Source organism: Betta splendens, chromosome 5 (assembly GCF_900634795.4).
Source record: "Betta splendens chromosome 5, fBetSpl5.4, whole genome shotgun sequence".
NCBI lineage: Eukaryota > Metazoa > Chordata > Actinopteri > Anabantiformes > Osphronemidae > Betta > Betta splendens.
Window position 1 is genome coordinate 8,038,483 of NC_040885.2, and position 26,265 is coordinate 8,064,747.

General features: G+C 50.9%; 2 protein-coding genes across 4 annotated transcripts; both read left to right on the forward strand.

The window, feature by feature from the left end:
* Window positions 1–1,580: 1,580 nt before the first annotated feature.
* On the forward strand, window positions 1,581–17,835 carry quo (quattro). 3 transcript variants are annotated; one of them, XM_029151189.3, is made up of 24 exons: window positions 1,582–1,901; window positions 7,875–8,072; window positions 8,225–9,734; window positions 10,502–10,684; window positions 10,773–10,896; window positions 11,448–11,541; window positions 11,692–11,778; window positions 11,873–11,989; window positions 12,088–12,186; window positions 12,269–12,417; window positions 12,522–12,660; window positions 12,733–12,855; window positions 12,936–13,133; window positions 13,222–14,096; window positions 14,222–14,471; window positions 14,754–14,843; window positions 15,046–15,270; window positions 15,827–15,997; window positions 16,086–16,263; window positions 16,349–16,465; window positions 16,538–16,783; window positions 16,856–17,085; window positions 17,177–17,232; window positions 17,322–17,835. In XM_029151189.3, exons 1-23 carry the CDS (start codon window positions 1,899–1,901, stop codon window positions 17,207–17,209), a joined length of 5,439 nt encoding a protein of 1,812 aa, XP_029007022.1. In that variant the 5' UTR covers window positions 1,582–1,898; the 3' UTR covers window positions 17,210–17,232; window positions 17,322–17,835. The 3 variants fall into 3 exon arrangements, with proteins under 3 accessions (XP_055365060.1, XP_029007022.1, XP_029007021.1); XM_029151188.3 differs by having other exon boundaries at window positions 17,325–17,835; XM_055509085.1 differs by lacking the exon at window positions 16,538–16,783 and having other exon boundaries at window positions 1,581–1,901; window positions 17,325–17,835.
* An 863-nt stretch (window positions 17,836–18,698) lies between these two features.
* On the forward strand, window positions 18,699–25,810 carry tgm2b (transglutaminase 2b). Its single transcript, XM_029151994.3, has 13 exons — window positions 18,699–18,923; window positions 20,677–20,856; window positions 21,680–21,901; window positions 22,089–22,207; window positions 22,760–22,888; window positions 22,960–23,140; window positions 23,238–23,370; window positions 23,444–23,547; window positions 23,628–23,867; window positions 23,971–24,249; window positions 24,329–24,489; window positions 24,567–24,703; window positions 25,481–25,810. The coding sequence occupies exons 1-13, from the start codon at window positions 18,914–18,916 to the stop codon at window positions 25,629–25,631; spliced, it is 2,046 nt and encodes a 681-aa protein (XP_029007827.1). The 5' UTR covers window positions 18,699–18,913; the 3' UTR covers window positions 25,632–25,810.
* The last annotated feature ends 455 nt before the right edge of the window (window positions 25,811–26,265 follow it).

The following is a 26,265-nucleotide window of genomic DNA, read 5'->3' on the forward strand; positions in this document are numbered from 1 at the left end:
GGTTTTCAGGCCACACTCGTCTTCTAACCATTCATTTTTGCCTGCGTACAACTTTCCGCCAAGTCCGTCATCGCCCTAATTTGATCACTGCTAAAAACCTGGGGAGCTGAGCGGAGTCATTCGTTTCACGCTTGCCTGATCTCACGTCTGTCACAAGACGCGATTCCCTCCATTAAGCCGTCTTTTTTGTCGAATCGGCGATAATTAGCATTAGCAAATTTAGCAAATTGTAAACTCTTTTGCCATTACTTTTAGTCTTTTTAGTATCTGCTTATTCATTTAACCACTTCACACACATTATACTGTACAGCACATGCATAGAAAGTTGGATTGAGTCATACTGAAGCAGAAACACTCCACAGAAAGGAAACCAAAGGAAAGGAGTGAGAGGACGAGAGTTGAAACAAAGACTGTAATAATGCACCTTCATGTTTTTGTGGTTTAGGGTGGAAGACAAATGAACGCAGCGTTCTCACTGTGAAAGGAAAATGCGCGAGGAATGTTGAAGAGAGAGGGAAAAAGACCACAGCGAGCAGAGGGAGGCTTACAGTTCAGTTCATATTTCCAGGTGACGCTTCACTAACCAACGTTTGATTAAAACAAATACACTCTCGCCCTCCGTCCTCCGCTCTCATGAAAATATTGCTGCGCTGCCTCGTAATTTCTGGAATCTGGACGAACGCGAGTCCGCGAGCTGCTCGTCTGAGCCGCTTTGCTCTCGTTCCAGTTCGACGGCCGACAGAAATAAACAGCGGCCCGTCAGTCTTTTTCCTCCAGGAATGTCTCAGTAATGATAATCTAGCAGCCGTATGTCTGGAATATATACGTCTTCCAGCTCCAGATGTAAAATGCAGTTTGGAGGGTGTAACCCTGCATTCCTCCAGCCTAATGTGGAGGTATAGAAGCACGGTTCACATGCCTGCTGCTGGGCTCGGGCCTCCAAAGGGAAGCCCCTCTGCTGTCTCTCCCTTTGATATGAGTCAAAGACTGGGCAGCGTGCCGGAAGACAATTGCTGGAGAAAGGAAATGAGAAAGCTCAGAGCAGACAGTGGACGTCTATGAGGGACAGGAGAGAGGAGAAAGACTGACTTAGCCTCCTAAACAGCTCCCAGAGATTAAAATAGAAAGGAAGGGGCCACGGAGGGGCTGGATTTCTGCAGCCAAACCAGTGTGTGCATCTGGGAGCGTGTGTGTGTGTGTGTGTGTGTGTGTGTGTGTGTGTGTGTGTGTGTGTGTGTGTGTGTTTACATACTGGACATTACATCGGTTTAAATTCCTACATTACATACAGTAACAGACACTCAACGAGAGCTTTTGTGCAGTGATTTGTTGCAAGTGTGTGTGTGTGTGTGTGTGTGTGTGTGTGTGTGTGTGTGTGTGTGTGTGTGTGTGTGTGTGTGTGTGTGTGTGTCTATTGGGAGGGGGGTCTATTGTGACAAAGCCAGTGGTTGAAAGACAGAAGAGTGAAGAAACTCTGAAAAGCCACGAGGGGGATTTCCTCTGAAAGAGAAAGGTTTTCTCCTCCCCCTCTCAGACTCTCCCTCCTTCCCTCCCTCCTTCCTTCTCTCTCGCTCGCTCGCTCTCTCTCTCTCACCCCAAAGCCCTCAGACTAGCCAGACAAGCGAAAGAGAAGTGAAAAAGAAGCCTCACCGGCAGCTTGACAATTTGTTACCTCCAGCGCTACACACTCGGGCTTCGAGGGAAAGTCTGTGAAGAATGGAAACCACTTGAGCGCGTCTTGGATCAGGACAACGGGCTGTCATGTGGAGGAGCCGGGCTGTTGTTGATGCACCGAACATGGCAAGTTTCTCACAGCGGAGCCCAGCACGGCTGCCGGGAGAGGATTATCAGCAGCAGACGTGAGGAAACATTCTGCCTGAGGACAAACTTCTGCAACGATGGTAAAGCAACGCCGACATCTACCTCCTTCCTGCTTCTGTCCTCTTTCTTTCTGGCTGGAGGGTTTCAGTGGCTCCACTGACCCAGTGAGAAAGTCTCTGCTTTGGACAAGTGGCTGGTTCTGGTTCTTGTGTGACGCCTGCCAGGCTGGAAGTGAGGCTTACATGCAAATGTGCAAAGCATTTTTGCAGGATATTGTACTTATGCACGTTCTATCTTGTGTCCTACTAACATCTCCGGCTCCTTTAAGCCTTTTTTTCGCCAGCCTGAACGTCTCCACAGCATCTGAAGCGCTTTGAGTGCGTCCGTGCTGACAAAGACGGACGCACGGGGAGAGTGAACCGTCCTTTGTTTCGCCTCTTTACGTCCTTTGACTGAAACCTTTTTGATGCGGGTGCTCGCATACTTCAGCCAGTGGAGAGTGTTTGTGCCTATAAACTGTTTGACTGCTTTGCATGAGCTCTCAGGTTCCGTGTTCTGGGTTTCTAAAGGTTCAAACCGCAGGGTTTTGGTGCCTGGAGCAGAGCCCTGTTCAGCAGAAAGTAATTGATGACAGTGAAAGAGCGACAAGATGGGAACGTGACAGCGCTGTTGAGTTGGTGGTTGCTTTGAACCATTGAAATATCATCAAACACATTCAAACATCCTGTTAATCAGGCTTTTTAATTAACCTCAACGTGTGTGATGACTTCCTTCTCGGTTCATCGTCGCTTTCTCCATCATAGCGGACAGACAGACAGACTAGCAACATCTGTCCATGTGTGCTGAGTAAATTACAGCTCTACACAAAGCGTGAAGAGGTCCACATGTGGCTGCTCATCGTGTATTTGTCCTTCCTCAAGGTTAAAGCATCAACAGCATCAATTATTTGACATTTACAGTTTGTACGTATGTCCGCCGGCCTCAGACTTACAGCATTAACGACTCCCGCGCCGTGAACACGGGGCTTTTCTATCTTGGGTAAACACTCGGCACTAACGCAAACCGACCCGCTGCCTTGTGTTACTATGTGACAAGGACAAGCAGGAGTCATTCATTCACCAACAGGGTCGAACGTGTTCTGCCTGAGGCCGAACATCCGCACGCGTTTCTGTGAAACATGGTGATCTGACAGAGTCCAACTCAGTAGCTAAACTTTATTTGTTCTTGGAAAAAGGAAATACCAAATAAATCGAAGTGAACCACTCAGCAAAAGCATGTGAACATACAGTCCTCTCCTTTGATATAATGCAGTATTTACATCAAACATTCATCGTGATCATGGTGTCAGCCATCGGACCGCCTGGTGCCCAGTGAGCAGCTCCATCTCCTGCCTGCAACGAGCCATCGCGTCCTCACGCTCCCTGGAAAACCAACAGCGCTCCAGTCGCATGTTCCGCGCCGCCAGATCCCCACAGAGGCCGACAACAAGCCCAAACAAAGGCCCCGCTAATGCAGCGCTGTGATTTATACCTCTATAAATTGTGAATAATTGGGAACATCTGCTTTGTGAAACTCCCAGAAACAAGCGATTCAGCTTCAGTCAGCGCTGGAGCTGCGTGTTTGTTATTCTCGTACGGCAAAAGTGGGTCAAACTCCGCTTCGCCAAGCGTTAAGGTCCTCACTCCGCGCTGTCTCCACGAACTCACTGTCTGTGGTTCAGAGGTCGCGGCGCGTCATTCTGCAGACGATGCCCGAATGAAAACCAGCTCGGCTGCTTTGATCACAGCAGCGGAGAACGCCTCGTGAAGCTCAATTTGCTTCTGATTCGCACTGAAACATCCTCGAGTGCGTTTTTCTTCTGTGTCTCGCATGCTCCTAAAGGCAGACGACAGATTTACGCACTTGTTTGGTGTCGAGACGGAAGAGCCGCGGGTCGGATTCCAGCCTGCGTCTGGTGAACACAGTGAACGTTGGCTCAGGAACTGCTGTATAGTCGTCTTCAGAATCCTGGCAGTTTTCAGTGCGTGTGAGCCTGAACGCACTGGTTAGAGCTGTATCTGTGTGAGGCCAGGGCGGATCCGTGGAGGTGGAGCAGAGCTCACACAGAGCTCGGCTCCTCGTTTTCTGTGGGAACATTTGGTCTGAGTCAGCTGAGGCCGTTCTCCAGCAAAAGCATCCAAACTCTTCCGCTGTTGCGCTGAATTTCGGGCCGCATGGTGACGACCGGCGAAGCGTCATGGGCCTTTGGTTGATGCGTTCGCAGGAAAGACCTTTTTTTTTTTTTTGTCATCCGTAACAATTGTCACCTTTAGACAGCGTTGCGTTTCGTAACGCCGCACAACGTTGCAGCTGTGAGTCAGTGTTATTGGCAAATATTTGGAACATGACCGGTCACGGAGCGGCGCCTTCGTGAGACCTCCAGGTGGAAACCAGTCGTCTATTGTTCTTTATTCAGACAACACAATCAGAATCGCATCGCACTTGTCCTCATTTCTTGACATCTATAAGCAACAGCGACTGAATGAAGCCCTGACACACTGTGTGCGCGCTCAATCCACTTAACAAACATAGTTCTCCTCCTCCGGCATTGAGGAACGAGTGAATGAAGGACGGGAACGCTGCCAGTCGACTCACTGTTTGCTGCTGGCAGAGCTGGGGTTCTGGATCCGGATCCGGTTTGTTGGCTGAGGGGATTAAAGCCTGTTTAGTGGCACTGGGACGGGTTGGTGAGGAGAGGATCAGCCCCTGAAGAACGATGAGGAGCATGAAGGGCAGCGATGCACGTGTTTGACGACATGACTACACTTATTACACAACCGTGATCATTATCATTATGACCATCAAGGCTCAGCGTCTTCCCACCGACGGCCGCTACTTGAAACCACTTCCAGCGAAACCTAAACGGCCGATACATTTGTTGTGGTTCCGTTCATGTGCAACACACCCTCGCTCTGTTCCATATAATGACACGTTGTGCGCTCGGGTATCGCTGCGATCGTGTCGTCCGGGGCTCCGCGCGCTCCACATTCCTTCTGTAGCGGCAAGCCTCGACTCAGCCGTGGGGGTGGGGGGGGGGGGGGTTAGCGATGTGATGACCAGTCAGAAAAGAAGCGGCAGCAAATCCTTCCAGGTGCCGCGTGGAGAGCGCGGCCCATTAACGCTGCAGTTAATCTGCTCTGCAATCACTTTGTGCTCAGCTTACCGTCGGAAACCGTTGTGACCTTTTGTGGCCGATGACAGATCCACGCTGTGCATTATGCACATTGACGGCTTGTTTATACTTTGGCCCGAGCCCAAGGCAACATGGAGGGACCTGTAATTACCTGCTTAATGCTCCCGCGCTGGAAAAGCTCCCGGGAGGCGCACGGCACAAAGGGGGAGCGGACCTTGATGGCAGCCGCCTGTCGTCCGCACCCGCGTGCAAATGAGAGCTAACAATGATCTTTGTTGGAGACTGAAGCTTTTTTCTTTTCTGGAGCTAAATCACAACAAGCACTGGACAATAGCAGGCAGAGAGGGAATCCCCTTGTCCTGGCTGTGCATAGGCGGCGGAGGAATGCAGCCATCAGCTGGACGCCGAGCAGAGCTCACGGCCGAGGGCTCAGGCTTTGGGCTCGAGTGAGCGCTTCTCGCTTCCAGGCACCAGCAAATGAAGGCCAGGTATGGATGCTGGACGGGACCGATCGCTGTTGATCAGGATCATTCGTGCGCATCATTCACGTTACAGTAGATTCATGAGAACAAGAGAAGCTGGAGGTTCTCATTCCGGTCAGAATTAAGCATTCAGCCTTCGACGCCGTCTTCAGGCCCCTGTCATTTTAGCCAGACACTCAACGGAATGAGCTTAAATCTCAGCAGGCCTGAAGTTACTGAGGGGTGAATGTCTGGAACGAGGTTGGTTCAAATAAGACAACACAGGGAAATAGAATTTCTGTCAGCGCAGTCGTTTCACAGATCCGCGTTTTACTGGTCTCCTCAGTCTCCTTGTGTGAGGTTTATTATATGGAGATACAGTAGAAGCCCTGGTGCAATGGAGGCCAGAGCAGCTGTAATGCATTGAGGGGATTCATTTCTCCCTCTCCTAATCTATCGTGACAGATGTGCACCATCAGAAGGCGGAAGCATTCTTTTCTACTGATGACATGCGGCGTCTGAGAAGTGGAAGAGGTTAAACGTTTCTCCTCACGTACTGTACTGTACAGTGCGCCCGACCCGCGCTTCACGAGGGACGCCTTTCAAACATGGGGGACTAAACCCGAATTAGCCCAATGCTGAGGCTGCACACAGTTCAGGAGATAATTAAGCACAGTTGTTATTTTCTGACCTCCGTCTGAGCCGCGAGCTCAACGAGGACGCGGCTGAAGGCAGCTCGCTGTGGAACACACGCTCCATTCAGCACGCTGCGCTGAGCAGTCCAGACCTGCCCAGACCCACAGTGTGTGCTGAGCCCTTATCTTCAAGTGATGACTCAACATTTCATTCGTCACAAAGAAGCATTTATGCGACTGTGCTGTGTGAGAATAGAAGATCTACTGTTCGTCTCAATAGGCTCGACAGGTGCCAAATGGGAAACACTAGATAATACAGTAGTAAAGGGTTTTGGAATATTCCAGGTCCTGAAGAGATTACACTGACACCATACAGTATGAGTTAGAGTTTACAGTCAGTGGATGCAAGGGTGGGGATGGTTTTAACCCATGAGGTTGAAATTAAATAGTTTTTTTATTCTAGCATCATTAGATGATTGAGTAATTTCAAACATTTCTATTAAATCCACTAATGCTTTCACTGTTGCGTTGCACTGGGGTGAGCTCGGCGAAGGAAATGACCCTGGCCATGATTGACAGGTGTTGAAACACACACACACACACACACACACACACACACACACACACACACGCACGCACGCACGCACGCACGCACGCACACACACACACACACACGCACGCGCGCGCGCACGCACGCACGCACGCACGCACACACACACACACACACACACACACACACACACACACACACAGACTCGTGTAGCTCCTGCCCACTGCAACAATAGGAGACAACTAACATGTACATGTACCACAACCTTTAGCCAACTCCACTGTGAGCACAGCCCATAACACACCTCATTGTTTCCTAGTGTTGTACTGACGACATCGTAGGTCCGATAGCACCACCAAGAGGAGGCGGGCGGCCCCGCGGCCACAGACTACAGCATCTGCACTGTTGACCCACACTAAACAGTGAGGGGCTGGGTCGCGGTAACTGTATCTGTGAACACACAGTTTAAAGGAGGTCAGACGTACGGGCTTTGACTCTGATCACTGGCCGCTCCGTAGCCGCGTCCCTCGGAACCTCCTCCCCGAACGCGGGCGAAGGTGTCGGTTTGCAGCGGCGGGTTCCGCGCGGAACCATATGTTTGTCTGTCGTCTTTGTTCTCCGTGCTGCTTCAAATGGGAGCAGACACTGAGCATGGTCTGCGTGTCTAATGAAGTGTGTGCTGGCCGGACATGAAACAAGCCGCGCATATTTGTGCAGGAAGGACTTAATCGTGTCCAGATAAAATTGAAAGGCTTTTGATTAGGCTCAAGCAAATCCCTTTTGATCCCTGAAAGATGTTGTTAATTTATTGCAGTCCTGTGTGGAGAGGGCAGAAAATGCGTTCCTTATGCGCTTCACTTTATTTGCGTGTTTGCATTTGGGCACTTGAAGAATAAAGTGGAGAGAAATATAACACCGCTCTAACACAGACACACGCATACTGTGGCTGCGACGCAGTCAGAGCTGCACATCACAATGAATAACGAGGCCGTTTAATCAAGACTGAAAACCCTGGTAATTATTGTTCTGACAGCAGTTCCAGGGTTGCTCAACGAGAGCAACAGTTTTAATCCACTGAAGACGCTTGATTGTCTCTAACGGAAGATTTATTTGAATTAAATTAAATACTTGGGTGCTTTTGTGCCCACATGCATGCGATTGTTCTGGTTCCCGACGTTTTGACGTATGCGCTGTCGGCACGTTTCTCCCCCCGCTGACCCCGCTTTGCGCCCTAGAACCCAGAATCCCTGGACTCGTCCATCCAGAGCGCCCTCTCCTCGCTCTTCCCGCCGTTCGAGGCCACGGCGCCGGTCGTTCTCAGCCAGCTGTTTCGCACCATCGAGGAGCGTTACCGCGGCGACGCCTTGCAGTGCCTGCTGGACTTCCTCATCCCGTCCAAGCATCTGCTGGAGAGCGTGCAGCAAGCGGCGTGTGTGCGTATCCACACACACACACACACACACACACACACACACACACACACACACACACACACACACACACACACACACACACACAACACACACGTTTCCGCGCACTGGCCGCCGCTTCACTGTGAACTCTCCCCTCCTGTTCTTTTCACCAGGCCGGATTCTCCGACGTGCTCTTCCGCTGCGAGGGCTGGCCTCTGTGTCTCCACGACAAAACCGTCGTCCAGCTGGCGCCCGTGAACGCTTTGCTGCTGCGTCCGGGCGACTTCTACCTGCAGGTGGAACCCTTTGGCGACCAGGCAGCGCGCATTGTCCTCAAAAGCCTGCTGGAGGACGGCTGTCGGGAGGTGGAGGAGACGCCGCTGCCCGAGACGTCCTACCCCTGCATCTTCACCGAAGCCTGGCTGCAGGACATCAACGACGGGCGCCATGGAACGCCGCTGGCTCGCTGCTTGCTCTGCACCGATCAAGGCGTGATCAAGTTGCCCTGGGCCAAAATCGCCATCCCAGAGTTCCTGGACAGGCCTAAGATCATGCCTACGCACCGGGAGGCTCCTCCTGAGCCCAAGCGGACCGCGCCCCCCTCCCGCTACCACTCGTCCACTCTTCCGGTGGAAGCTCTGATTTTTCCGGCCAAGGACCGAATATCGGGGTGTCTGAGACCTGCGGACTGTTCTTCCAGACTTGTCAAAATGCAACACGACAAGCAAAGCCCTAAATCATCCTCTAAACCTCTAACTAAACCCGTGGGCTGGGTTTCGCCCAATACGTGGGACAGCCGTAACTACCGCGAGATGGAGGGCGATTACGTGGACCTGGTGGACATCTGCAAAGAGGAGGAACGTGGGCATCAGCAGAGGGACAGTCACCCATGTCCCCCTGAGTCCGCCGTCGTCAGACCTGTCAGACCGCCTCCGCCCGTCCCGCTCGGGAGGGGAGTTCCGCGCAGCCAAGCGAAGCTGGGCCCAGAACTCACCGATCAAGACTTGAAGTGCAGGTACAGAGACTCGTACCTGGCAGCACTGAGAAACCCAGTCACGTTCGAGAGGGGGAGCGTGGACCTGCTGAGCGCCCTGGACGAGGTTGGCCTCTGTGAGGAGGGAGACTTAGGATCCGGGAGGACGCGCGAAGCCCCGAGGAGTGAACTGGGGAATATTTGTAACCACTCGAAGGAAGCCGTCGTTCATCACGAGCTCTGGCAACATAAACACTGCGCTCCACCGACTCCAGAGCACTTCCCATCTCACCCCAAGGACCTTCCTGCAAATTCAGGAACAGAAAGCCTCATGAAGCAGCCTGCCCTGATATTAAAATCGACCCCCGGTCTAAACCACAGCCACAGAGTTGCAACCAAACTCTTTTCCCACCAGTTGGGACACAATGCGCATGGATCGGATGTGTTTCTGGAAAACTGTGGCGACGCGAAAGCACATCAGAAGGCGGAGGCTGTGAAAGCGTCAGGGAAACACAAATTTAAGGTGAGGTCTCTGTCCACTGTGTCTGAGACGCCTAAAGGAAGTCCGCTTCTCTATAATGTGAACAACAGGAGCCACAGCGACGTGTGCCCTGAAACAATCACCAGCCTCATCCACAGTAAGAAAGGCGAACTGTTGGATCAGGTGATTCCGAAGCTGGAGCGACTGGCTGGAAAGTCCCCGAAAAAAGGTGAGCAGCGTCGGCAACTCAACACTCACTGTCCCACTTGTTTTTGTGACACTAGCTTTTATTCCCTGCAGATTTCCCTTTAACCCACACCCACACGCTGTTGTGGATTGTTTTCATTGCGCACAAAGACATCTATTATCATTTGTTGCTCAAATCTGAGAAAGGTCTTCGAACATTCACGCCAGTGTGACTGATTGAAACTTGACCCAGACTTGAAGGAGCATGCTCCACTGAGGGTCATGCTTCGTAAGGGCTCTGAGGAAAGAGGGTTCAAAGGTCAAAGGTCACGCTTGAGTGTGATCTTCCCCCCGGGATTCGCCCACCGCTGTCTGGGTTCGTTGACCGCACGTCAATCCCACTGCAGGGGGAGTGAACGGAAATAGCAAACCGCAGCCCAGTGAAGGAGTGGGAGTCAAAAATGGAAGCGCTAATGTAGAGAAACAGCCTAAAAGGCTCCAAGGCAGGTTCACTGTCCTCTACCCCCGTTTGATGCATGTTGTTATTAAAGTAGCACAGAGCAAAAGCACAGGCAAACCTTTGTTGGGTCTGAGAAGTTAATGTAGGACGTCTGGAATCAAAGCCAGACTCAGTAGCTGCTCTGCTGCAGAGCTGTCATGTCCAATGTTTAAAGCCTGTCTGTGCAGAACTGATAATAATAATAGCCACACCATTTCCATTTAACTTTATTTATTGTGAGTTTATTATTGTGTGAGTTTGTTTAGATGTTTTCTGGAAAAGCAATAATGAGTGTGTGAATTCGCCGACAGAGTTACAGTCAGGCCGAAGTCAAGGTCCCTCCATCACAGATGGAGCGGATTCAGAGCCGCCGCCTCATCTCCACGTCCAGCTTCCTTCTGCACCTTCTGACAATCGCTGGTCCCCACTGACGGAAGAATCCAGCTTCAAAAACATCAGCAGTCTGCTTGAACTGGGGATTATCTGCTTGACAGGTACTCTGTATTATTGCTGTATGTCTGGTTATGGAGCAGGCTGCATGTGTCGCGTCCTTGACTTTGTGAATGTCCTGCTGGTGCCCAGGCAGCAGGGACCGGACGGGCAGGGCGGTGGTGGAGGTCCACGGCGACAGGAAGGAGTGGGCGTCCCCTTTTGTGTCAGCACAGAATCTCTGTGAATCGCTGCTCTACCTTCACTCCTTACCAAGGTAATGGCGAATGCACTTCTATTTGGCTTCTCTATAAACATCCCAAGGCGTTTATTTTAAAAGACAGACTTGACTGAGTTTCACCACAAGGGGGCGGCAGAGTTCAAGTTAAAATGTCTGTCCATTAGCCAAAGCATACTTTGAGTGTGACTTCAGCAGCTGTTCGAGACATGAGACATCATGTTGTGCAATGAAAAAAGCAACCTTCATGCAGGATTCTGTTCATTCCAGCTGATGCTTTAGGGTTAAAGGTCCTCTAAAGTCTAAAGGAAATTATGGTTAGATAGCAGCCTTGGAGCTGAAAAGCAAGGCTGCCGGATGGCTTGGCCTTCCTGTGTCCTCAGTGGAGTGTCCAGATAGGCCAGGTGCCAACTGTCCGCTATGCAGCGCCTCGAGTTGGCTCGAGCTATGTCCAATAGGGTCACACACCAGCAACATGAGAGGAGGCCATAGCGTGTGATCCTGTGAGTGATGTGGGATTAAATATGGGAAGAGGATCCGTGTGACGAAGTTACTGTTACATGTTGTGATACGATCTGATGGTTTTACAGGAAAGATGTCGGGGAGCTGGGAATGACTTTGGTGATCAATGCCAGGAAGAAGCCCCCACCCTCCCACCTGTACAAAGCGCTGCTGATGGCCCAGGTTAAAACAACACGCAACACAAAAAACATCGGCTTCAGACACTTTGGGTTCATTCACAAAAAAACAAGTGGAGCAGGTTCCAGCATCCATCGCTGTAAGAGACTGATACGCTTCTACAGGTGAGTAATGCTTCTCCTTGTCTTCCTGTAGGAGCAAGCGCTTCACGCTGTGCACAGCGTCGTGATGCTGATGGACAAAGACACTTGTCCGCGACCTGAAAAGCAACCGGGGCTGCAGGTCAGAAATGAGTCACGGTCCTCGTCTTACTTCTTCATCCGTGCAACGCAGCCCTTCGTTCCTTCCTCATGGAGCCTTTGTTTTTGCCCATCAGATGGACGTGGTCACGTCTATGAAAGCCCTGAACAAGACAGTGGAAGCCTCCCAGCTGACGCCTGAACTGGGGGGCAGCTTCGTTTACAGCCACACTGATTGGCTTCAGTTTCATCAGGTACGCATCAGGTTATGCTGCGTGTGTGTGTGTGTGTGTGTGTGTGTGTGTGGTCTCTGCAGACAGCAGGTGCAGTAACTTGCACTCGCTCTCTCCAGAGGCTGGTCTCTTTCGTGGCTGACCTGCGCGGGGCTGACGGCCTGCTGCAGAAGGCCATCGGGAAAGTTGACAGCGGCAAAAAGTTGGACACCGCCGAGGTAAAATGCACACGCTCCTGCCGTGACGCGTTATTCTTTGGCCGACGTCCATCGATGCATATTTATGGCGCGTGCGCTGCAGGACGTGCAGCTTTGCATCCAGGAGCAGAGGGCGTCGATGAAAGAAGTGCTGGAAGACTTGCAGCTGGTGACCCTCCAAAGAGAAGGAGGAGCTCTGTTGGCCAAGATGAGGAGGGAGGAATTCAGATTCCCACAGTCTGAGGACTTCAGGTGTCAGATTACATCTAAGTTTGCTGTAGCATGATGATCAGTAGGATAAAAGAAATATATACAGTAGATGGGACCTCTCAAAGCTTTTTTGTTCTTCTCTGCAGAGATGCTCTGGAGTCAGTTACCATTCTCTACAACCAGGTGGAGGAGAAGCTCCACATGCTGGTGATGAGATCAAACGGGTCCCTGCAGCAGCTGGAGCTGCTCTTCGGGCTCAGAGAGATGGAGGCCAAGCTAAGCACGGTACATTACGAGCAGCGCTCTCACCTCCGTGCACACGTACCCCACGTCGCTGTAACCGCTGTCGCCCTGCAGGCCGGACTGTGGTTCAGCACAGAAGGCGAGGAGAGGCTGAAGGAGTCCTACGCAGCAGGCGACACCCTGCCGTGCACCCAGGAGGCCTTGCAGCACTTTGAGGTGTTCCTCGCTCAGTCGAAGGTATCTCCAGTAGAACACTTAGGACCGTAGTTAGGACTTGCAGAGAACCGTGAAGTCATCAGCGTCGTCATCCCCTCCAGGAGAACCGACAGAACGCCGTGGCCCTGGTGACGGAGGCCGAGCAGCTCGTCGGCTCCACTGACTCCAGTCCTACCACGGACGTGTTCCGGACTCTCGTCAGCACCTTTAAGTCCAACGTGGATGATTTCATGCTGCGGGTGGAGCAGAGGCACAAAGAACTGAAGCGGCTGGAGCACGTGTACGGCTTCTGTCTCAAGGTTTGTGTTTTATGCTTGACGTGTCCTCTCGTTTCCTCGTTTGCGTGCTTGTTACTCACAGAAGCAGTGCGTGCATTGTTCTTTGCAGGCGGCTGCCTTCTGCAGAGAGTGCAGCCACTTTCTGGGGCAGGTGGATCAGGGGTGCAGCTCGGCTCAGACTCTCAGCGCGCTCCAGATGTATGACGAGAGATTGGCCGGCGAGTTCTCCGCCCCGCGCTTCCAGGCGGCGAAGGCCGAGGCGTGCGCTGTGGGATCGGGGGCCTCGGGGGCCGTGGGGGTGTGGAATGCGGCGTGGCTCCGGTGCCAAGAGGTCAGGCAGCACCTTGAAGAGCACAAGAAGAAGAATGGAGTGGATAAGAACCAGACCCAGCACCCCGCGACTGCAGGCCCTCGAGGCACAGCTGGAGATAAGGAGGAGGGGGAGGCGGGAGCTGAGGTGGGGGAGGAGGAATGCTCCCCCACTCAGACCAGCTCTCACGAAGAGACAGAAAGAGCCAGAGAAAGGAGCGCCGATGACTTGAAGGAACAACCCCACCATCAGAAATCGCACAAAGAGCGGCCTCGTAATGAGGAAACCGGTCCCGTCTCTCCGCCCAGCCGCTGCGATGCAGCCGGCAGAAGCCGGCGCGAGCACCACAGCGAGGCCGACCTGAGGACGGACTCCTCGGGGGCGGCCGGAGGCGTCGCGCCGCACAGAGCCCTGGGGCGCTCGCTCAGCGAGGGCTCCGGCGCGCTCTCCCGCGTCGCCTCGCTGGTCTCGGGCTTCGCCCCCTTGAACGTGCGACACAAGCACTGTGTCCTCCGGGGCCGGCCCGCTCCCCATGACGGAGCGCTGCAGCCGGGAAACCCCAGCTGGGAGTCAAAAAGGGACGGGAGCGAAGGCACGGCCTCCGCCCAGAGCCCCGAAGACTCCACGACCCCAGAGACATTACTCACAGCAGAGGACAATGGGACCAATGTTCTGTAAGTGATTCCACCCTGAGCCTCCACCATAAATAATGTATAACTGAATGTGACCATAAGCTTACTTGGAATTATTCTGAAGCTTCAATAAAACAGTGGATTTTTCATTTCCTCATGTGGAACAGGAAGCTGAGGAGGATCATGGAGGAGCTGCTGTCCACAGAGCGGGAGTACGTGAAGGCTCTGGGTTACGTCCGGGAGCACTACTTCCCGGAGCTGGAGCGGCCCGACGTTCCCCAGGACCTCAGGGGCCAGAGGGGCAGCGTCTTCGGGAACCTGGAGAAACTCCACGACTTCCACCGGCTCCATTTCCTGAGCGAGCTGGAGAGCTGCGTGCAGGAGGCGTTCAGGGTGGGACGCTGCTTCCTGCGGCATGTAGGTGCCGGTCGTGTCACCGTGCGACACACAATTCCATCTATTACACAACCAATCATGTTGCGTCGAGCCCTGATTATTCTGCATCATCGATTCTTTTTAAAAGACTTTCAGACATGTCCTGACTTTAAACTAATTGCAGGGCTTCTGCTCCTGAACATTTCTTTGAACTGAACAACAATGTTGTGCTGCAATTGCATTGTACAGTTCGACACCCAACGCATACGCGTCCTGGCGGTGACAATGATAAACGATGAGCGCCTTTATTTCTTCCGGTTTCAGAGAGAGAGCTTTGCTCTGTACGCCCTGTACAGCAAGAACAAGCCGCAGTCGGACAGACTCCTCATCAATCACGGACAGGCTTTCTTCAAGGTGAGGGACTCATTCGTTCGCTGTCTGACGTCTCCACTATAATCACATCATGAATTCATAAACAAAACAACGGAGACGTGTGCACGTCAGCCGTGATAGCAACTCACCAGGACCAGGGTCCATGTCGGTCCTGCTAACGCCTTAGCGGGCGCTAGCTTTACATGTAGCTCAGTGCCGGTCATTCACGAGCCTCCTCCTCCAGCAAAAGCAGGCGGCGCTCGGCGACAAGATGGACCTGTGGTCGTACCTGCTGAAGCCCGTGCAGCGTATCAGCAAGTACAGCCTGCTGCTGCAGGACATGATGAGGGAGTGCAGCCCCGCGCAGACCCGGGAGCTGGCCGAAATCAAGGCGGCGCTGGAGGTGGTCCACTTCCAGCTGCGCCACGGCAACAACCTGCTGGCCATGGACGCCATCCAGCACTGTGACGTGAGTGCCGTCGGAGTGCGTTGTGATGACAGATCATGTAATGCTGAAGGTCGAGTCACGTTTCTACTGAAAAGAAGTGCAGTTGACATGACTCAACCTTCAGACTATTCCATCTGGATGACTGAAAATCTCCACCGACTGATCATATTACTGTACATCCATCATTATGCAACTTCACTGGAATCTCTTCTGTGATGGTGGAAGCAGATACAGTCAGGACCTTGGCAGTGTTTATAAAGAATGGTGTGTTCTTTGATATTATTTTCGGTATGAGCTTTACACAATACCAATCAATTAATGCAGATTACTTTAGGAGTGAATGGAAGCTCAGTCATGACTATTATTTTATCCATGGAATGTAGAGGGAGGAATGATATGTAGACGTTTTCCTATGATGCTATCTGCACAGCGAAGCGCCTGCACAGTGGGATTCACTGAAATGTGCTAGTTGCCTTCAAATCTTGCAGCTTCAAGAAATAACAAAGAAGTTAAAAAGAGTCATTGGTGAGATGCACATCATGGCTACACGACCACTTCCTCCGTCTGTGCGCTGCAGGTGAACCTGAAGGAGCAAGGGCAGCTCATACGCCAGGACGAGCTCCTCATCACGTTCAGAAGGAAGAAATGCTTCCGCCACGTTTTCCTCTTTCAGGAACTCGTGCTGTTCAGCAAAACGAGGAAGACGGACGTGGGCAATGAAACCTACATCTACAAGCAGTCTTTCAAGGTAACAAGAGCAGCAGGTTGCTGCCGCTGCTTCCCCTCATAGAGTCCAGTAGTAGTGGGTGCCCACGTGTTTGTTGTTCTGTGTCCAGACGTCGGACATAGGAATGACCCAGAACAGCGGCGACAGCGGCTTGTGTTTCGAGATCTGGTTCAGGAAGAGGAAAACAGAAGACACCTACACGCTGCAAGCCGTGAGCCGAGAGGCGAAGGAGGCCTGGACCGAGGACCTGGAGAGAATCCTGTGGGAGCAGGCGGTGCACAACAGAGGTGCCTGCAAACGCGCAGAACACTGCTGCTGCTCTGATACACATTATAGTCAGGTTACCGCGTTAACGAATGGGTTTATTCTCAGAGGTGCGAATGCAGGAGAGGGTTTTCATGGGCATTGGAAACAAGCCTTTCATGGACATTCAACCCAGTGACGCAGCCATCTGTGACAGGGCTGTAAACTGTGTGCTACTGGGAAGAGGTGAGACGCCGTCACGGCAGCCGTTGGTGTAATGCGACTCAAATCAAACCCACGGTCCTCTGGACTCTGCAGAAAACAAGGTCCTGACCTCCGTGGGGGCCCGCGGGCCGCAGGACGGGCTCCCGGGGAGGCGTCCGAAGTCTGCTGGTTCCAGAAGCAGCTCCTCCTCCTCCTTCTCCTCTGGGAGGGGGTCCATGTCCTCGGTGGGCTACCTGGGCGGGGGGGCGGCTGCGGGGGACAGTGGAGGACACACACGTCCTCCTGGGCCTCTGGAGGAGGACGACCTGGATCACGAGGGCGGGAGTCAGAACTTACTGAGTAATTGAGTTAAATTAAAGATTCAATATCAGTCAGTTTCTGCCCACTCATGCGTGTTCTGGGTTTCTCCAGTGGACAGCTCGGAGTCGTCCGGCGAGAGCGTCAGCGGCTTCAGCAGTTCCGGCCACTCGGCCGTCGGGGGAGAGGCTGAAGAGGCGTCGGGGGCCGACGCGGCGGCAGCTGAGCGGCGTGAGGCATCTGCTGCCTCCCACAAACCCAGCGCCCGTGAAGGATCTCCGGAGAAAAGCCAGCCCCCGGTTGCACCCGAATCCAAGGCCAAACCACAACAGACCCGTGGCAAGGTGCAGATCCCATCGCCAGTCACTCACTTCAGGCTGATTTGGACTATTTCCACTGAGCTGAATAATAAATTGAAACGTTTATCTCTTTCAGAATAATAATACTGGAAAATCCACTGAAGTGTGACCTCAGGCCTCTTATATGAGCAGGTGAGTGTATTGACAGTGTAATGTAGCTAATAGTTTGCTCTGCTGTGGAAAGCTGGTCTGAATCAACCTCATCATCTGATTTTGTTCAGCAGATTCTGGAGACCGTCCAGCAAAAGCAGACACAGTTTGTTTTTGACCGAATGTTGTTTTCTACCAACTGTTCCTAAATCCATAACCACTCTGTATATATATTTCTAATCTGTTCGCTAAAGTAAGTAAAAGGTCAAAAAAATGCACTGTTCTGTATTTTATGATTTTTATTTTGAAACGCTTACGGGCGTGACGGCTTAACGCTAAACTGTTAGAAACGTGGGTCTAATATGAGGCATGAGGTATTTTTACAAGATAATTATTCTGCTTTTTGTACAGATTTATACAACATGTCGACTTATTTCATGGTAAAACACATCTACTCTGTGTTTGCTTTATGTGTGAGCTCATGAAGCTGAGCTTTTTATTTGAACTACACAACAGTGCAGTGCATTTGCTTTTATCTGACTTCCTATTTGCCCCTCATAAAACTGTGTGAGGATTCTTTATTAAAACACTACTTTGTACCTGTGCCTTCATTACCTGTGCATTAAAGGCCGTCATACGAGAAAAGTAGATCTGATTTCATCTTTGCTCACCTCTCCCATGAAGATATACAGTATTACAGTATTTGCTGTGGAGGTGAGTCGATGTGACAGATGCCACGGTTCCTCAGAAGAAGGCAAATCTGTCTCAACACATTGGCTCAGTTATTTCCTGTGGGTGTCATTACTGGTTATCAGTAGATTCCCCTTTTGAGCGTTGAGTCCAACAGCAGAGCCAGGATCTGTGTGTGAAACAGCTGATGACTTCATTACTTTAGTTCATTGCAATGGATTTCATTATTTACTCGGTTTTAGTTGAAACAAGGAAGTTCATTGAGCAACTTGACTTCCCCACAGTATTTGACCAGCTTGCTGCCTCTGCATATGGGTCAATCACTGTGTGTGGCTCAGCGCTTGTAAATTAGTTTTGCATAAGTGACATTCATTTGAAACTGTAAGATGTTTTCCTTTTCGTTTTTCAAACTATTTAAAAAATATACTTCTTTAATAAGCAGTTAATGAAATTAAAAAAACATTAATTAATTAATTAATTAAATTAAGCTCTTATTTTATAAATTAATGTGAGTTTGTATATTGTTTTTTTCACAGCTGTGTAAAGATACTATTGTTCCTACGAAGGAAGCCACACCTACCGCAGGCAGCGGGTTTTTTTACCGTATTACACACACCTGAGAAAATCTGACAAGCAGGTGAAAAATGCGCTGAGGCCTTTTGGGAAAGTTTCCCACCTTACAGTAAGTAGGAAGTGTGGCATAAAAGTCGATTTAAAATTAAAACCAAATGATTAAATTGCACAAGCGCGCGTTCCGCCTCGACACGCGTTCGCGTCCAGAGCGCCGTAAAGCTCGGCCCCAAACAACCGCTCTTGGTGATGCGTAATGACGCGTGCGTGCGAGCACAGGATCCACCACGGGCTGTAGTACGTGTTTTTTTCTCTCTCGTCCTCGTGGAGGGGAGGGTCGCGTCACGCCCACCGGGCTGAGCCGCACTGGGAGCCTGATATAAACTGGGAGGTGAGTGGAGTCAGACACTGCTCTCCTCCGTCAGCTGCAGATTCACGGCTCCGTTCAAAACACGCAGTTGCCATGTCTCAAGGTGAGTTACGCACCTCATCCTACTTATTAAAGCAGAATACTTTCTACTACTACTGTACTTTCTAGGCTGAAGTATTATTAACAAACATAAATATATAAAGTCATAAATCAAATTCATGTAAACAATCCTAATGCATCCTGTTCCTTCCCAGTGGACTTTCCCACATTTCCTAATAAGTATGTGTGGACTTTTTTTTTTAATCTTGGTGGGACTGTTCTGTCATGAGAGAAGTATGCGGTTGCTGCAGATATTTTCATCGCCTTGTGCTGCTCCACCAGCGGATCAAGGATGCATCTAAAAAATGTCCGGCCCTCGTGTAGGACCAGTTGATTGTTGCCCCCGGGGGGTCGGTCCCCTATAATAGCAGCAGAGAGCAGCTGAGGGCTCCACCACTTAACGGCTGCTATCTTTACAGACACACTCCGCCTGCGGGTAGTCATGCTTTAGCCCTCGAGAGGCCATTCGAAGCCCCCCAAACAGGCGCAAGGTCAATCCTTCAGGTTGAGGCTAGTAAAGTTGCCACTGCGTGGTTTGCACAGATGAATAAATACTGTGGATCAGTGTCACTCGTGTGTTTACAGCAAAGCGTGTGTGGGAGCGCTGAAGTCACCATGGGTGTTACCTGAAAGGCTGAAAAGCTCCTTTGATGGAAGTTTGTGTACTTATTTATTTTCAGGACAATATGCCGACTGTACTGTACCAAACTACTGCACCGCTGACCGTAGCTAGATTTAGTTTTAGCATCCTTATATGAGACCCAGCGTCAGATGGAGAGAGAAGCCCGGGCGTCAACACTAGGTAAAGGTTAGTGAGCGTGTCTCCGCTTATTTGATCTTAGATTTATGTGCTGCTCCGAGTTGTGTAACCCTGCAGAGCAACTCAAGGAATTCGGTTTGCCGTTATACTACACATGTTTACCATCTGGCTGATTTATACCCCTCCACCCTACACAGCACGAGCCCCCACTCTGGCTTTGGAAGACAACCATTATTTACGCGTCCGTATGAGGCCTCCGAGTTAGAAAGTCCTATTACATCATTATTCTGTCTGGTTTAAAGCTTGTTGGGTCACAGACATTCACGTGTTTTTCATCTTGGTAATTGTTTTCACATTGGGGATGTTTAGACTCTGTTTTATTGGACTCTGCCTTAAGGTACAAAGAATCAAAAATGCCTTTGTTTTCAAAAGAAAAGGAGGAAGGATTCAGATGCAGTAAACGGCAGCTGTGCCCTAATTTAGTGAACATCTTGACTTGATATTTGCACAAATCAAATGTTAGTTTAATGTCTGAAGATCATTATCATCATCATCATCAGTCTAATATCAGAGCCCTCGTGTTGTATCGAGCTAGTTTGTGCAGCTTCTTTACTCATGTCTGGACACACCCGCAGAGGATTTCTCAGCACTAGGGCACAAATAAAGGAGGGGTGGGGAGTGGGGGTCTTCCTGACAGCTCAGCCGCTGGTTAGGCAACAGGAGGAGAACCATGGAGGCGTCACAAAGACCCTAACCTGTGTGACGGAAAGGAAAATTACCAGGTGGGATGGTTAACCAGAATGTCCCCTGGAGGAAAGGAGCGGTCGGAGTGAGAGTTTCTTTGTATGAGGCTGTCCTGCACACACACACACGCACGCACCCACGCACGCACGCACACACACACACGCACGCACACACACACACACACACAGTCAGAGGAAGCAAGGCAGCGATGTCAGAGCTTTGAACCCACATCTCTGTGCTTTTCCGTCTGAAGCTCTGGACATCGACCGCTGGGACCTGGAGTGCGACTTAAACAACGTCGACCACCGAACCGACCTCAACGGCGTGGACCGTCTGATCGTGAGGAGAGGCCAGGCCTTCAGCGTCAGGCTGTACCTTCGCTCTGGGAGCTACCAGCCAGGAGTCAGCTCCCTTGACTTGGTTGCAGAAACAGGTGCTGTTCTTCTCTTTGCCTCTGTCCTTTTAGAAATAAAGCGAGGGAAAAATCACTTTAATTCCTCTGCGTCCTCTCGTTCGGGGAGTTTGTGGTTCTGACCTTACTTCCTCTGGCGCCTATTGTTGTTTCACAGATGAAAAGCCAAAGGAGGAGTCGTGTTGATGTGACGGAAAATGTGGTGCGAGGTGTTTTCCTCTCGTTCCGTCATCAGTCATGTTCCTACTGGCCTCCACAGTTCAGTGGCGAGGCGACGAGCTAATTCTACTGCAAACCCCAACCTGTCCCTCACAGATCAGCGCGTTAGAGGAGCTGAATGTTTTCATTTGCGGCAGCGGTGAAAGTGTCCGTCTCTTCCCAGCAGTAGGGTCTGATAGGGCAGCTGCTTGCTATCAGGTCTCACTGTTTAAACAGGAAGTGTTGCCTGCCAGCAGGAAAGCACCACTGCATGTGTGTAATCATAGATAACATTCGACCTTTGCGAGTCAAGTATGTTTTAATGGAGTGAAGCCTTCATCTCAAGGGCGATGTCTTCTGTTGATTCTGCTCAGCGGAAGATGTCATTGAGTTCACTCTTTGAACTGAAGTGAATGCTAAGTTGGATTGGACCTGAGGTGAGGTGTGGGGTGGACTGTGACAAGCAGCAGGCCTGTTTACAGTATGTTACTGTAAGTGTAGGAGACGTCCACCATTCTGACACCAGGTTTTGGGAAATGGGCCCTGATAGCTCTCCCTCCCCTGGACGCATATTTTCCTAGAACCGTCTGAAATAGAACCACATCTAGCCTTAAGCAGTGCTCTGACTTTCTGCTGTTCCTCCCAGGCCCTCAGCCCTCTGAGGAGTATGGCACCAGGGCCCGCTTCGCTCTGTCCGCCGCCGTCGACGCCACCCGCTGGAGCGCCGCCGTCGAGACCTGTTCTGACAGCGACGTGGTGAACCTGTCCGTGTGCGCCGCCCCCGACGCGCCCATAGGCCGCTACACTCTGACCCTGGGGGGGTCAGGGCACATCGACTTCATCCTGCTCTTCAACCCTTGGTGCCCAGGTGTGTAAACAAGGGATTATGTTTCAGGCTGGTTCATGGGATTAGACAAGGTCTTTCGGACTTCTTTAGGACATTGTTCATGCTTAGCAGTATTTTATGAGGGGCTGTTCAACATCAGTCATGTTCCACGCTCTAAAACATGTATTGGCACCGTTCTTGTGTTATTTCTGATATCGCTTGGCAACAGGCGACACAGTCTACATGGATGACGAGAAGTGCTTGGAGGAGTACGTCTTGTCTCAAGATGGAATCATCTTTCGCGGCAGCTCCAAGTATCCCCAACCTACTCCCTGGAACTTTGGCCAGGTACCAACACCAACACTGACGGTATCAGTCTTGCTCATCACACGCAGCGAGGCGAGCCAACACTGCAGTGAAGGCCGGACAGGAAAGTATTCACTTATCAGGCCATTTGTCTCACTACAGAACCGGGAGTTGTTGTGATAGACAGGAGCATTCTTGTTCTACAGCTTGAGTAGCTCTGCATTGGTAGAAACATGTCAGGAACATTCATTCATTTTCCAAGCCGCTGAATCCCATATGTGGGGGTGCTGGAGCCTAACCCAGCTGGCTATGGGCGAGAGGCAGGGTACACCCTGGACGGGTCGCCAGTCCATCGCAGGGCAACACAGAGACATACAACCATTCACACACTCACACCTACGGGCAATGGAGAGAAGCCAATCAACCTAATGCACGTCTTTGGACTGTGGGAGGAAGCCGGAGAACCCGGAGAGAACCCACACAAACACGGGGAGAACGTGCAAACTCCGGGAATCGAACTCAGAATGTCAGGAACATGTTTGCTGTTATTCTACCTAATACCTAATGTTAATACTCACTCTGTCCTTTGTACAGTTTGAAAGTGGAATTCTTGATGTTTGTCTACGGATTCTGGACATGAATCCTAAATGTCTGAGGAATCCTGCCAAAGACTACTCCGGGAGAAGGAACCCCATCTACGTGTCCAGAGTGCTCAGCGCTATGGTGAATTAGAGTTTGATTTCATTACCCATGACATGTTGCACATGTTTTACACTCCCTTCTCCTCGCGTCAGGTGAACTGTAACGATGATGATAATGGAGTGCTGCTGGGAAAATGGTCGGGCGGCTTTGAAGGAGGCGTGAGCCCTATGTTCTGGAGGGGCAGCGTGGAGATCCTACGCAACTGGGACACCCAGGCCTGTCAGCCTGTGCGTTATGGGCAGTGCTGGGTGTTTGCAGCGGTGGCCTGCTCTGGTAAGATGGAACAGAGTGGAGCTTTATTGGCCTCGGACAGGACACAACGAAGCAACACTAGTGGAATCGCACCAGGTACTCATGCGGCTTCGTTCAGTTTCCAGGGCTCTGGGCATCCCCTGCAGAGTCATCACCAACTACCTGTCAGCCCACGACGTCAACAGCAACCTGGTGATTGAGCGCTACGTCAATGAAAATGGAGAACTCATTCAATCCAAGGAAATGATCTGGTAAAGACCTTAATGTTTGAGAGATCGGTTATCAGTCAAAGGTGTAGGATGTGAGTCTGTGTTGTTTCTGAAGGAACTATCACTGCTGGGTGGAGAGCTGGATGACCAGGCCCGACCTCAAGGCGGACTTTAACGGCTGGCAGGCCAGTGACCCCACACCTCAGGAGAAAAGTGAAGGTAAACAACGCTCAGCCCGACGCAGGTCTCTTTGTCCGGGGGAAATCCTCCCCATTGTAGATTCTGGCGTTTCCCTGTAGGAGTGTACTGCTGCGGCCCGGTCCCCATCAGGGCCATCAAGGAGGGCGAGCTCACCTTCAAGTACGATGCCCCGTTTGTGTTTGCCGAGGTCAACGCCGACGTCGTCACCTTCATGAAGAAGCCGGACGGCAGCAACTCCCAAGTTCACAGCCCGGCAGTGGTGGGTCAGATGATCAGCACCAAGAGGGTGGGCAGTGACGCCAGGGAGGACATCACCCACCTCTACAAGTACCCTGAAGGTAGCATTCAGACGACAATCCACCAGAAAATTAACAGCAAGGCCACGTTGAAACGTCTGTTAACCAGAGCACTGTTTCTGAGCGTTTGTGTTGTTTTTTCCAGGCTCAGATGAGGAACGTGCAACTTTTACAAAGGCCAACCATCAAAACAAGCTGCTGCAGAAGCAGCAGCAGAACGAAGGCCTGCACCTCACCATCAAGGTGTCATCTGACATGAGGAAGGGCTGCGACTTCGACGTGTTCGCCGTGGTGACCAACAACACGCAGAGCGACAAGAAGTGCCGGCTGGTGTTCGGATCCTGCGCCATGTCCTACAGCGGAGTGATGGGGGAGAACTGCGGCTTCAAGGATCTGCTCAATGTGGAGCTGTCGCCAGGAGCAGGTCAGCTCTCGCAGTGTGGGCAATGAAACCTTGACTCCACAGCAGACTTGACTCGTGAGTTTGTCCGGTGTCCTTCCAGAGAGGCGGGTTCCGCTCAGGTTGAACTACTCCAAATACGGCGGCCTCCTCACCGAAGACAACCTGATCCGCCTGGGAGCTCTGCTGATCGACTCAGCCACCGGGGAGTCCACGCTGGCCGTCAGAAACATTGTGCTGGCCAATCCTGAAATCAAAGTCCGGGTGAGTAGGATAAAACCCGCTAGGAGGAGGCCGCGCACGCCATTGAGCTAACGCCTGGAGCTGGCTGCCCTTTGCAGATCCTGGGTGAGCCGAAGCGGAACAGGAAGCTGGCCGCGGAGATCACCCTCCAGAACCCGCTGCCGGAGCCGCTGGACGACTGCTGCTTCAGCATCGAGGGGGCCAACCTCACCGGGGGCTGCGTCATCTCTGAGAGGTACACGTTCTGACTCATTCTTCATCCTAAAATGTTAAACGACCGACGTAAACATCTGGTAGGGGGGCGGTGATGTTCTTACCTACAGCACGTACACTATGCATTCTCATCTATTGAGGCTGCATCCTGCATTGGTTGCCTTACAGTAAATATTGTTAATATTTTGACATGATTCTCATTGAGCGGCTTGTCCCATTCACATCTCAGTGCGACAGTAGGGAGTAGTATGTGTCTACTGTATATTCAGTGGTTTAGCCAGTCACCAGGACACACGCTTGGACCAGATCATGTAATGTAATCCATCATTCCTCTCCACATGCTGTAAGTGGATAATCTCCAGAGCTGGGACATCCAACTTGATTCATGGTGAATCTGAGATGTCTGAGCAGCCAGATCCACTCTACAGTACACGTCTACTGGTCGAATTAGTGAGACTGGCTGATTGTTGCTCAATCCATGAGTTTATTTATATTAGTGACCTCATTCATGGGATGAGGCAACCAATAATATCTTTACCACAAAGGCAGCTTTGTATATCTGTCTGCATGACTGATTATATTTCAGCAAGAGGAATTTTCATTGTTTGTCAAAAGCTCTGAAGTGTATGAAACATGACTTTCTAACCTTTACCTAAACACCAGGCTCCGTCCGTGTGCAACGTCTCCATAAATGGTTCAAACTGCCTGTCAGCATGATCGTCTCCTATTTATATAATCACATCAGTGATAAAATGCAACACTGTGTGATTAAGGAGATGTTTAAATATTTACCTTACAGGCTGAGCTGCTCAGTGGGACCAGGGGAAGACGCCAAGGTGAAAATCTACTTCACTCCCACCCACGCTGGGCTCAGGAAGCTGGTGGTCGACTTCGACAGCAGCAAGCTGTGTCACGTCAAGGGCTACAGAAATGTGATAATTGGAAAATAGAGCTTTCCGCTTCGCAGCCCGTCAGGCACAGACTTAATACTGTTTCTAGAACTACGCGTCTTTTAATACAAAACGACCGACGTTAACATTCACATGCACCAAAATCTCATTTGTAAAGCACTGATGGAATGTTTTTAATGCATTAAGTCCTACAATTAAAAGACTGTCTACAGGTGTCATTGTGGACTGGCTTTTCTACACTTTGTGCCTTTTGCTGAGTCAAACTGCAGCTTCACGGTGAATTTGCATTCATGAATATAGTAGAGCAACATTTACTGTTTGCTAACGACAGCCCCAGATTAGATTGAGTCCATAAAAACCTTAAAAACTGAATTTATTGTTGCTTCAGGCTGAGAATTTTGCACCTTTTATTTAGTCTTGTCAACAATGGATGTGAACCACAGTTCACAATCCCTCTTTAATTCTGTCGTCTATTGTAGGTTTCTGTGATGCTAATGGACCATTAAAAGAGGTTCCAGGCCTTATTCCCCTAAATGACCTCAGGCGTGTACTGCTGCATGATATAGTCCTGAAGCCACAAACATGTGGTACAGTCCTTAAGAAACAAATCACCAGCGTTCCATAGAAATTTTATTCCCACCACTATTTGTGTTCTTGAATAAATGTTAGTGTT

Coding starts and splice junctions, on each gene's coding strand:
- quo (XM_029151189.3), top strand. Junction 11,779..11,872: donor AAAAGCAACCGGGGCTGCAG/GTCAGAAATGAG, acceptor TTTGCCCATCAG/ATGGACGTGGTCACGTCTAT. Junction 14,472..14,753: donor GACGCTGCTTCCTGCGGCAT/GTAGGTGCCGGT, acceptor TTCCGGTTTCAG/AGAGAGAGCTTTGCTCTGTA.
- tgm2b (XM_029151994.3), top strand. Junction 21,902..22,088: donor CTTCAACCCTTGGTGCCCAG/GTGTGTAAACAA, acceptor GCTTGGCAACAG/GCGACACAGTCTACATGGAT. Junction 24,490..24,566: donor ATCCTGAAATCAAAGTCCGG/GTGAGTAGGATA, acceptor TGCCCTTTGCAG/ATCCTGGGTGAGCCGAAGCG.